We start from the raw sequence: 12,999 nt of genomic DNA on the forward strand, positions 1-12,999 counted from the left end.
TTTTAATCTTCTGCGTTCAGTGCATTGAATTGAAGTATAATGAAATGTGCTCTATAAAAAATGCCATTGCCATTATATACGTCACATAAATACTTAAAGGAACATGTTGTTTTGCTAACATAGCAATATTGTAAAGGTGTTATTTTTATAGAAATTGTATGACATTTTAACATTACACTGTCATTGTTCAGTTATTTAGTGCAAATGAACATCATTGTTAAACAAAACGGTAAAATTTGAATTTCAATGTACTGATAAGCCCCCTTTTTCTTGTTTTTGAGACAGTAAAACTTGGACATCAAATCTGAAACAACCTTCTTACGTAGGATTCCCTTTTTAATCAGAATGATTGTAGTCAGAAATAAAAGTAATAATATAATGTTAAGCTTACTGATAACACTCAGTCTTAATTATTTCTAACAATCATCAGAAGCAGAATAATTTAGCTATGAAAGTCAGTATTTTAGAATGATTAGATTTGACCGATGACCTTTAATTTCAGCATGTTATCAGGAGTGTCTTGTGAGCCCTCGGCTTCCTGTGGAAAAGTTTCTGAGCTTTAGTTGACTTGGAGGTCCATTGGGGATCATTGCAGTCCCCACTTGTTAAAACCAGTGCTAATACTAATTCCCATTTGACTGCCATTCCATTTTTAATGTCCACATGATGTTGCCAGTTGTGTCTCTTGGAACTCAAAATTTCTTTAGAAACCTCTTCATCATGACTTATTGTTAGTTTGGTGTAAGGAAATAATTACGTGTCTTTTATAGCCACGTTTGCGTCTTGGCTGTAAAGGCAGGAACTGCATCTGTATGGCAGCTGAAGCGTATTTTGAAGCTTAGTTGTTACAGAGTTCACAAAAGTTTAAAACTAAAATTAGTTTTTTGTTTGTCTGCTTTGTTTTTGCAACCACTTTGGTAGTCTTGTGTTGAATCATGTGATTTTTGGGAGAAGGTGATTTATTTGTGTTGTGCATTAATATTATATTATTGTGCATAATGCAGATATAAACATTTGATGAGAGACAATAACATTTGAGTTTGGCCTTCTTTTCTGAATTTGAGTTGTCCCCTGTTGAGTAGTGTTACATGCAGATTTTAAACCCATATATTTAACACCTGGTTTAACTTGTGTACAGGGTTGTGCATCTATTGGCCTATTGAAATCTAAAGCTATGGTGGGGCTGTTGGTTCTTTATTTGTTTTTTCCCTGTGTGGATTGCTCCAAGATTAATAATAGAAATATTTCCTGTAAGCTGTACTAAAACATGTGGTTATTGTTTTCAGCAGCGCTTTACTTACAAATGCTGTGTACTGGGGTCTAGAAAGAGACTGGGCAGATTCTTGCTGCCTGATTGCCTGTGTTTGTGGGGGGATGAGAGATTTTAAAAGTCAAATTCACAAGTTCTGTGTTACAATGAATGTTTCTAATTTTAGCAGTGTGAAACATCATGTTTAAGTCTTGGGGTGATTATGAGAAACACTGGCACCAAGGAAAAAAAAAAAGAACGGGGAGGAGTGGGAGGGTGGCGGAAGGAGGGCAGCCTCGTGTCTTTGCAGTTGATCATTGGTTGGAACCACTGGGAAGGGGGTGGTGCCTCAGTGCCACTGTTTCTGTAGAGAGAGGCAGAGAGAGCGAGTAGTGTGAGAAAGAGACAGCAAAGGAGAATAAATGAACACTGGGGGTTCTCCCAACCAGCCTGCCTGCCTGCCTGCCTGCCTGCCTGATTTCCACTACAGACAAAGGTGATGCCCTTCCCAGCTGAGGTGGGCGTGCGTGCATTTTGAATACCGGTCACCTCGCACACCTTCTTCATCCTCACAGCTCAAGGCATTCTGCTGTGATCTTTCTGCGAAGGACTAGACAGAAACTGAGGCAAGAGCAAGCAGAGAGGCGGAAACGGCAGCAAGAAATCAGAGCTGGAGGATAAGAAACGGGGGGAAGAGGAAAGACAAGCAAGTTAATGGACTGAATAAAAATGATGCTTAATCTTTCATGTAAATTATGTATGCAGCACATTAAACAATAATGTCTCCTCACTGGAAGCTGTGTCTGTGACTCTGTGGACTGTAGACAGAAAAGAGAGAGATTCAGTCTGGGATTTCTGCAGCTGCAGCAGATGTTGATGACATCTCAGACTATATAGGGAAGGGAGGCATTTCAAGCAAGTCGGACTGGAATTCCTTAAAAGTCAAATTTTTGTCTCTTTGCTCTTCTTTGTGCCTTCAACTGGGAATTTTGCAGTGCCGAAACAGGAAAAAGAAAAGGACCCGTATTGCATCATTTGGAAACCTTAACAGCCTGCTCTGAAGACAATTCCTGGGGACTTTCTCACCTTTTTATGGTCTTTCAGTCTTTCATTCATTTGAAATGATAAACGCCAGCAGTCTCATTATGGAGCACTGCATTTGGACTGAAACCATACAGCTTCTCTGAGCTCTACCCAGCGACCGAGCAAAGTAGTGGCTTCTAGGATTTACTGTATCCTTGAAGAGCCCTTCGGACAGATATTTCTGCCCAAGATGATGAATTCCTCGCTGGATCCACTGAACCAGAGCTCTGCTGACTTCTCAAACTCATCTGCTCCCTTTTGCTTACTTGAGATAGGCTATTCCCAGATTTTCACGACCTGCCTCCTTGAAGTTTCGATCATACTTCTCCTGACTGTTCTCATTATTTCTGGTAACCTAGTGGTGATTTTTGTGTTTCACTGTGCCCCTCTGCTCAGCCAGCACACCACCAGTGCTTTCATCCAGACTATGGCATATGCCGATCTGCTGGTGGGAGTCAGCTGCCTTTTCCCCTCCCTGTCCCTACTCCATCATCTTCAGAGCTTCGATCCCAAACTCACCTGTCAGGTGTTCGGGTACATGGTATCTGTTTTAAAGTCAGTTTCAATGGTGTCTTTAGCATGCGTGAGTGTAGACCGCTACATCGCCATCACACGGCCTCTGACTTATGCATCCCTAGTGACACCTTGTCGAGTGCGCTGCTGTATTGTGTTGATATGGCTTTACTCTGCTCTGGTGTTTCTCCCATCTTTTCTTGGATGGGGGAAACCTGGTTATCATGGCGATGTTGTGGAGTGGTGCGCAGTGGAATGGAGGACAAGTCGGGCTTTCACAACCTTCATTGTTACGCTGCTCTACGCTCCAGCTGCTCTAACTGTCTGTTTCACTTACGCAAACATCTTCAAGATCTGCCGACAGCACACCCGAGAGATCAGCGAGCGCCATGCACGTTATGGACCTCAGCAACTGCAGGGCCCAAGAATCGCAGTTGGCTCTGTGGTCAAGGACAACAGTACAGTAGAGCAAGGACAGTTACCCCACTTGTCCCAACCCCAGTATCAGCAGTCCACATCAGCATACCCAGACAGACGTTATGCTATGGTGTTGTTTCGCATTACTAGTGTGTTTTATATCCTTTGGTTGCCCTATATCCTCTACTTTCTGTTGGAGAGTGGAGGGATCTACCACCACCCTGCAGCATCATTCCTTACCACATGGCTGGCTATTAGTAACAGCTTCTGTAACTGCCTCATTTACAGCCTCTCCAACTCTGCCTTCAGGAAGGGCCTCAAACGTCTCTGCTCTTTCTGTTTGCAGCGCAGCGGCAGCAACTATGGGGTTAGGAACACCAAAAAGGCTTTTTTTGGTTCTGCTGAAAAGGGGTGGGGATATGGTCACGGGGAGATGAGAACTGGTACAACATGTCACGTGTAGGGTAAACACTTTTGCCAAATTGGCATTTGGACACGTAAGAAACGGCTGAAGTGATGGCTGTTAAAATGCTGCTAAAATGTGCTGTAAAGAGATGGAACAAGGTGTTGAATAGCCTATGCCGTTTCTGTTGCATTTGGAAGTTAGACAAGCATCCTCTCTGCACAAGCCACAGCTGGCAAGTAGAATAAGTCGAGAGTAAATCTATGAGAAAAAAAAAAAGTGGCTCTTCATGATGTTTTAAAATGGTCAAGGACAGGCATGATAGGTGGAGGGGGGTTGAAATAAGGAAAAAAAAAGTATATGAGAGCCGTAGACGTAAAGTAACTTGAGGATGAACAAAAGGTTTATCTACCAGTGTTCCTTTTTTAAGTGAATCCTTAAATTGTTATAACAAAAACCCTTACCGAAACTGTGTTGAAAAACTAAATGTGCCGTTTCTGAAATAAAGTGATTTCACTTCATTTGCCAGATCATCGTCACATAAGTAATCCTGAATGAAGCGCAGGATAGATGAATGCAAACAGAACAAGTGACTTCTGTGATTAAGGATCGATGTACTGAAGCTAACTGATAACAACCAGCTCGTTAATTATAGTTTTCAGTCCTCATACCATAAATCAGTGTTAAATATTAAAAATGATGCAACTTTTTTTCTTTAAATATTTGTTGTCTCTTGTCGCTGAAGGAGTAGGTAGGTGTAGACCCACCTAGATTTACCGACTTTGAATTTTAGATTAACCTATTTATTGATGTTGCTCACAAATGTCTTTAAATGATTTGTGAGTTTGCACACTACATCCATTTTCTTTGTAATATAGTATGGTAACCAGCTTTGGCATATGACTGTTAACCTGAAAAATGCAGATGTAATGATTAGTGAATATCTCTTTCAAGTAATATGTCATTGCACCTTTGTTATGATTATGTAGCAAATGTGATTTTGTGTTTCTGGGGCACTGAAAGGCCGAGGAAGGATGTATTATTGCACTTATTTTATATTGATTATTGGTACATCTTTGGGCTAATTTTATTTATTTTTTAAGAGATTTTTCTTGTTGGTTAGAGGAAAAACAAAGAAGCAAAGAAAAAAAACCACAACTATATTTTCAACCACAAAAGCCTAAACTTATAACTTTTTTTAAGGAACTGAACATTTTCTTTGGGCTGTTCCTAATGACTATTGTTCTTTAAAGATTTTTATGATTGCGAGACCGTCTGACTGAAATGCCAGAAGTACTTGACCAGTCAAAAATTTTCAGTGCTCCGAGCCTCACCCACAGTTACTGCCCAAGAGCATTTACATTAGCATTCATATGAATAACCATTCAACTGTGAGCCTTACCCCTTATCTTTTGGATTGGTAGGAGAAACAATCCTATGACATCCTGAGTCAGATATTTGTAACAATCTCAAATGATTCCTTTTTTTTGTTTTGTTTAGTACAATCTTAGATGTTTGCTGTGTTGTGACTGCATTACTGTGCCTGCATTTGGGATCTAGTACACGTGTACGCAAACAAACAGGGATCACATGCAATCAGAACAGACAAATAGCCCATTCACTCTGCCAGCAGGCTTACCTCTGTGCGGCAACAAGAAGAGGGACTGGTTGTGTGCATACCGTCCTAAGCTCTAAATTTGCGAGGAATTACTTTTGCGATGAGCTATGGAGTCTTCTTTTATGCGTTTGGTTAGCTAGAGAAATTCGAGCTTTATACATTTTATTTAAACTACCAAAGAGAGTTCAGTAGGTATTCGTGGATATTTTTCCACTTTTCTCTAGTGTATAAAAGATCAATGCTAGCGGATTTTACTCAAAGTTTGCGGTGGGTCGGCGATGCCTTGTGTGCATGAATATGACTGTTTCTCAGACTACTGAGATATATCGTTGCCTTGATAGAAACACGATTTTAAACTGTTGGGAAATGATTTCCTCTAACAGCTAGAGAGGGCTCTGTTTATTAACACTTGGCTGTTTTTGGAAGGCACAAACTGTCAATTGTACGCACGTACAGAAATGAAAATGTCAGGTCCACATTCACTGCGGAGTAACCTGAACCACACGAGTTGTGAAATATATTTGCAAATTATACTTATATTTCACAAGTTCACTTTTGTCATTGTTTATCTGTTCTGTACAATCAAAATTAACCAGGAGTGAAAACATGACTGAGAACAATTTAAACAATTTTTTATTTTATTTATTTTTTTCTTTTGCATTTATTCATTCATGTGTGCTTGTTGTGTATGAGAGTTTACAGATATGTCAGGATGCGACCATTGGTTGAATTTGGACTGTTTAAGATTTTCCAGCAAGGGTGCTACTGAAGCTTTCCCCTTTGCTCATTTCTTTATTAGCTGCACTTCCCTCAAGTGTTTCCCCTCTGTGCGTTGTGAGTGTATGTGAGTATGAAGTATTGTGGTGGTAGATAGATTCACATGTTGTCTTTAAATACTGTAATCTGCGTAGCAATGCCAAATATTGTAATCTTTCCTATTTTTGTTTCAGTCTCTAAACAAGTGTACAATATTGCCGTACTGAATGTTTGATTGTTAAACTATACAAATTTCTTTTCTACTCACTTTTTTCCTTTTGTTCTTGTAAAGTGATAAATGTTGCGCAATCTAGGTAGGATTAGCAGCATGCTTACTGATTAAAAAGACTGAAGTTTGTTTTTAGATATTTCTGTTTAAATTTTCTGCTGTAAACACAATTTGTAAAGACTGATGGCTTTTAAAGTTGACTAATTTAAAACTATAAAACTTAAAGGTACAGTTTTGTAAATTGTAGCGTATAATGGTGACACATCATTGATCTTGCGTACACATTCAGTCTGTCTTGTGGGAAAATAATCACTTCCATGTTCTCAAGGACATGACACTGGTGACTATGAGGAACAACTATGGCACGCTGGGTAAGATTTTAAAGAACAAGAGGAAATGTGGCCGCTACAGCTGGTTTAGGAAGTCATTTGTAGCTTAAATGCAGCATTCTTCTGTGAGAGAGAGGAAAAGAATTGTTGGTGGGCACAATAGTAAATGAGCACATAGTTCACCTGCAACAGACTGATTAGTAAACTCAGAAAGGTCATGAAAATGTATTCAGTAGATGCAAAGAAAGAAAACTAAAATGACTCTGAACATCCAGAAGCTTATATCCTTTTCTTTGGCTGTAATCAAAGCGCATTTGAATAAATTTAAATGTCTTTATGAGCATACAGCGTCTTTGTCTTTTGTCCTAATGAAGTCACATACTTTAATGGATAAAAGTGTCATTTATTGGATTTTTTTCACTTGGATAAACGAATCGTTTGTCATGGAAAAGGTTAATGATAAAGTGATTTGTCCAATTCCCGTCACAGGTACTATGACTGAAAAGGCAAAGATAGCGTTAGTACGTTGGTCTTTCTATAGTTAGTGAGGAGTACAACTACCTGTTAAAATGGTGGTGAAGACATATTGTTGATTTGTTTTAGGGCCTCTCTTAACCGCAATTTACCAATCTTAGAAGTCTTTGTGTCGCCTTGAGACTGGCTTTGTATTTTTAGTTTAAAAATTATTTTTTACCCTTGACTTGGCCCTGCACGTGTCATCTACATTGCCCTCTTGTAGTCTGATAGTGTAATCAGCAAATTAGGGCTGACCCACATTCAAAACTGTGTTTTGTTTTGTTTTTCTTGTAAATTACTCGTCTGTTATCATCATTGTTATGGAGGGTTTTCTTTCCCCGGAAAATTATCAAGATCATTTTATCGTCCTGCTTTAGTCAAAACAGGCAGTGTCATTAAAGGCTGACTTATGATGCAGCTGTTTTAAGGAACTGATTATTTTAAATACACAAGAGGAACCTGAGCACTGTAAGTGAGGTGTATTCTGGAAAGCTTCCAAAGTCAAGATTTTTACTCTTGCCCACATTGAACACTGAATAATACATGTAATGAACAGTCGGAACTATGTAAGTTTCAGATTGAGAAAATAGAGCCACTCCATTTTTAAAATAATGCTAAAATGCAAAATATTTTATTTGCCAACGGTGTTGAATTTCTGATGAGGTTTGCGTGAGATGTTAGCTTTTGTGAATCATGAATGTGGGGATAATTTAAATGTTTTTTTTGCTGCTGGTGGACGTGAGATTCTTCTGATTTACTCAATGCTTTGTTGCCTTGTTTTTGTAGCATTTTTGTGCATTGTGTATCTGTACTAGGCAAATAAATGTGATGTTATTTCAGTCTATTCAACTGAATCTGAACTAAAACAAGGAGAACTGAGGTTAAATTTTGAATTTTGTTGTTGATTTCCCAAGTTTTCACTAGTCAAAATGTCAGATCTCTCGAAAAGCAGCATATTTCTGCCTGCAGCTATTCAGCTGAATTTGAATGCTGCTGAAACTGATGTAAAATATGTGGCAGTTGACATTACTTGTCATTTCTATTCTGATGAGATTCATATTTTGTCTGCTCTCCTTTTGCTGAGGCAGTGAAACCAGTGCACAAATGGCACAGAAAGTAGGGCATGAGACAGACTATTAAGATTTAATTATGGCTGATGCTAAGGTGAGGAAACTGCACTATGGGAAGCCTAAGCAAGTGTTATTTACCAGTCATTTTAAAGAAAAGAGAAGGAATCACTGAATTCATCTCAGTTATATTTACGTTGTTTTTTTTTACGTTTTTTTTTTTAAAAACAGGACAGTAAAACATTCACCATTTATTCGTCCATTTACATTTAAATCAAGTTAAGTAATCTAAATGCAGCACTTTGTATTATTTTGTTCAGGGTGAAAGGTTTATGGCAAGCTTGATAAATATCACCCCATGTTCTCTTGGTGTCTTGGTAGGGTCCTTTAGGAGCAGAGAAAGAATAACAGAGTGACATGTCAGCTATTGTGTTGAGTCAGAGAAAATCGGGGACGTAAACAATAGAGAGCTAGCTATTCAGCCTTCTCACGGAAGCTCTAGTCTAGTGCTTAACTCCAAGCTTTAGATTCATGCGCACACACACACACACACACACACACACACACACACACACACACACACATTTGCACTGTAGCGCAGCCATTTTTGGCTTACCCCCAGTGAAGACATTTTATTGGTGTTCTGTCAGAAAATGTTTTGTTCCTGGACTTTCACTCAGTTTATGGGTGTTGTGGGTCTCAGCAGTACTTGTTACTGATAGCCAAAAGTGTTCTGATGCATCTGTAATGTTTGTACAGATTTTTAAACAGAAACAGGCTGGTGTGCTCGAGAATAGAGAGAACTACAGAAAAGGCCGATCTGAGACAACCTAAATGCAAATGAATAAATAATTGTGGCAAGTCCTCCGAGAATCTTAGAACAACATATCTGCCGAGTCCACTTTAGAGAAAATGGCTGCTTCAAAGGGGAAGTAATATGATTTTTCTTATATTCTGCGATGCTTTTACAAAAGTGTAAAATGGCTGTCATTGATAAGGGCATCACAGGCACACAGCTCCAATCAGGAAAAACAAGTTGGCTTAAAGTGAGAGGAAAAGAAGCTAAAATGTGTTTTTTTTTTAGACAGAGTATGCACCAAGGAGGGGAGCTGTGCAATTGCCCACTGTAAGATAAATAGGAATTCTTTTAAGTTGGGAATTGTGGAGAGCTCATTTAGTAGAGTCATAGAATATCAATATAGAGCAGTAAATGAGCAAAATAGACCCTCTTTAACGGGCATAGTGGTCTCAAGTAGAGACTGACTAACTGGTAGCTTGTACTACCGTTTGACATTGGCTATTTACGAGTCTGTCCATATTATACAAAAAGCAGCAGAATGAAGGAGAGTCAGGTAACACGTGAACAAGTAAACGTAAAACTAAATATATCAAATTATAGAAAAATATCAGCTGATGAATCAGAAGAGCAGAAAGTGTTTTTTTTTAAATCATCAAATATTGGTAATTGGTAGTGATATTGGTTCCATATTAGTCAGGCTCTGACATGAATCAATATAATTTTTTCTGAGATCTTTTTTTTGGTCTTGTTTTTGTTTGTTTTCTGTTCGTACTCTAATTCCATTGATAATTTTCCAGTTAGCTCCAGATGTATTTTATCTTTCATGTTTTCTCTCTTTCTGCTTCTCTGTGTTTCTTTTTCTCACTTCCTCTCATGCTTCCGTACATTATGTTGAGATACTAAATGCATTTTCTTCCTCTCTCGTGCTACTCTAATTCTGAACTTTTCTTTAACTGAGCTGACAGATAGGGAGGAAGCTAATTGGCCATTATGTCAGAAGTCTTTGTGCATGCTCTAAACACTTACGATAAGTATGGCTAAGTGGTGCTTGTATAAACATGGATGGTTATCTTTCACAGAGAGACTATAGCTCTGTGGGATGTGCCACATTGGATGCAATGGTTTTCTCTTTGAATAAATAGATTTCTGGGACACAAGTTTTTAGTACCTTTGAGGCTAAATGTCTCAATCACTTTGGATTTTACTGATGCACTTTATGGTGAGGTCCTGCCAAGTTTAGAAGATATACTTTATTAGGTATTCTTGTTCTTCTTGTCCTTGTTAATACAAATATCAAATTGGCAAGTCACATGGCAGCAATTCAGTGCATTCAGGTTTGCAAATATGGTCAAAATGACCTGCTGAAGTTCAACCCGAGCTCTGGAATGGGGAACAGAAGTGATTTAAGCGACTTTGAATGTGGCATGGTTGTTGGTGCCAGACAGGCTGGTCTGAGTCTTGTTGATCCGCTTGGATTTTCCCACACAACCCAACCCTCTCAAGGGTTTACAGTGAATGGTCAGAAAAAGAGAAAATATCCAGTGAGCAGCAGCTGTCTGGGGGGGAAATGCTTTATTGATCCCAGAAGAGCGTCTCTGAGGGCACAGCACATCGAAACTTGAAGCAGAGGACTAAAGCAGCAGATGACCACACCAGGTGGGACTCCTGTCAGCTAAGAACAGAAAACTGTAGCTTAATTTCACACAGGATCGCCTTTTTTAATGAGTTTTGATTTGTGCTGTGACATCAAGAATTTGCCATAAACAACATGAAAGCATGGATCCATGGTTCAGGTGCCTGAACCAAAGAAGACTTTCTTGACATAATTTGGGACCCTTAGTGGTGTTGCTGACCTTGTCTATCCCTTTATGACCACAGTGTGCCCAGCTTTTTATAGCCTTCTCCCTCAGGATAGTGCATCATGTCACAAGCTCAAATCATCCCAAACTGGTGCCAAAGAGTTCACTGTTCTGTACCAGGCCACCCGATTTCAACCCAATAGAGGACTTTTGGATGTGCAGCTGACAAATCTGTAGCAACTGTGTGATGCTGTCATGTCAATGTGGACCAAAAGTTGTGAGGAATATTTCTAGCAGCTGGTTGAAGCTATGCCGTGGAAAAGTAAAATGGGGATCCAACTTGCTGCTAGCAAGGTGACCGTGTTTAAAAGTGAACATGACTAATCTCAGATAATTAGATTTGTTATTGTGTATGTCCGATTGAACGAGAGCTACAGTGTAATTCAGAGCTCCAGCTCTGTGACAACCAAAAAACCAACTCTATAGTCACCAAAATTACTCTGAATTTCATCTAGTTAAATCACTTTCACTCACTGACTTAACACCTTCCCCTTGTTCTTAACTGTCACAGCTAACTGCCTGAGCCTTACACCAACCTTTATCACAACATAACCTCATTTAACCTCAACCTTAAAGTCAATTATTTACTCTAAAACAGTCGTTTGAAGGCAGAACAGAACATAAAGTCTTCATCCCATATTCCCAAGGTCTACAATTCACACAATACCATACATGTATACACACTCAGTGTTTTTTAGGGTGTGGTGTTAGTCGTGGAGTGGACCACTGTTGTTGGTCTCTTATCCCCATTAGCTTGCTTTGTTTAAATATCCCTTTCTTCCTGCATTTCTTCTCATACTTGCATTATTTTTGTTACACTCTCTTCCTTTGTGGAAGTTGGAACAGAAACCTCGGAAAAAGGAGGGACTTGATGGGTACAGTAACAGAGTGACCAAAAAGGTATAATTAGCTACAAAGGGAGCACGAGTGGTTTGAAAACACTGACGATTTAAATGAAGGGTTCTCTTTTAAGTTTACATCTACTTTGAGGATGGGTTTGCAGGATTGTTTTCTCGGACAGAATTTGATCCCCTGTAGGGATTAATAAAGGTTTAGTTATGCTAAAGTGCTCTTCAGCAATGGTTAAAAAAACATACAAGCAAATAACTCTAGGTGTAATTTATGAATTTCCAGCATGTAATGGAAACATTTTCCTACATGTATGAAATGAGTCTTACAATTAATTAATTAATTTAACATTTTTGGCTGAGACATTATAGGTTTACACCGATGACTGAAAGTGTTTCCCTCTGTTGTCGCGCCAACGCCCTCATTTTGCTTGAGAGAATGATCCCGGCACCAGATTACAAAGTTCAGTGAACATCACCCAATACATAGTCCCAAATTTATACTTATTTTACCCACAAATGCTACATAAAGCTATGTTTAAAAGTGGGTTTGATTTGTTGTATACAAATGGGGAGTTACAGAGTAAGATTTTTTATTTAGAGGCCGTGTCTCTGAAATTCACTTGTGATGAATAATGAATTAAGTGGTGATTAATCTTTGCAAAGCACGGCTAGTTTAGATTATATTATTCACTGATCTATGTGTGTGTAGTATATCCACTCTGTGGAGTGATATGCCAAAGAAATACGTTTCCCCAGGCTTGTATATGTACTGTGTGCAATCTCCACACATACAGCCATGCGGTTCTGTGAAAAACTAAGCACATTTAAGGATTTAGTCGCTTGTAGGACCACCTTTAACAGCAATAACTTGAAGTAATAGTTTTCTTTATGACTTTATCAGGCTTTTACATTGTTGTGGAGAAGCTTTGGCCCACTCTTTTTTACAACATTGCTTTACTTCATTGAGGTTTGCGGGCATTTGTTTATGTTGAGCTCTCTAAAGGTCCACAGTATTTCAGTCGGGTTGAGGTCTGCACTTTGAGTCGGCCATGCCATTGCATTGTCCTGCTGCATGGCCCAAGTCAGTTAGTTGGTCTACACTGAAATATACCAGGGCTGCTAGATGGATTTGGAACATTTGTGTACTCCCAAGAAGATGATTTTTTGAATCTTCTTGTTCTCCCTTGCATTTTCATCTAGTGAAATATCTTACCGGTTATATAAACTTGCTATGAAAGTTATTACTACTATAATAATAATAATAATAATAATAATAATAAAGTGCAAGTAGCAAAATTGGGTCATTAGTT

At 38.8% G+C, this 12,999-nt stretch overlaps 2 protein-coding genes across 3 annotated transcripts in view; both read left to right on the forward strand.

Moving 5' to 3' along the window:
* Positions 1-12,999, forward strand: part of rabgap1 (RAB GTPase activating protein 1) — a 77,393-nt gene that overhangs the window by 37,241 nt on the left and 27,153 nt on the right. The window lies entirely within an intron of this gene.
* On the forward strand, positions 1,573-7,589 carry LOC147325747 (putative G protein-coupled receptor 21). The gene has a single exon (XM_086300411.1). It carries the CDS (start codon positions 2,523-2,525, stop codon positions 3,723-3,725), a length of 1,203 nt encoding a protein of 400 aa, XP_086156537.1. The 5' UTR covers positions 1,573-2,522; the 3' UTR covers positions 3,726-7,589.

Source organism: Aulonocara sp. 'chitande type north' Nkhata Bay, linkage group LG7, assembly GCF_057382095.1.
Source record: "Aulonocara sp. 'chitande type north' Nkhata Bay isolate Kocher_YH1m ecotype deep benthic linkage group LG7, A_spYH_male_GT1.1, whole genome shotgun sequence".
NCBI classification, from domain to species: Eukaryota; Metazoa; Chordata; class Actinopteri; order Cichliformes; family Cichlidae; genus Aulonocara; species Aulonocara sp. 'chitande type north' Nkhata Bay.

Excerpts from the sequence above, each read along its gene's own strand:
- LOC147325747 (XM_086300411.1), top strand. The coding sequence starts at position 2,523 with ATGATGAATTCCTCGCTGGATCCACTGAACCAGAGCTCTGCTGACTTC.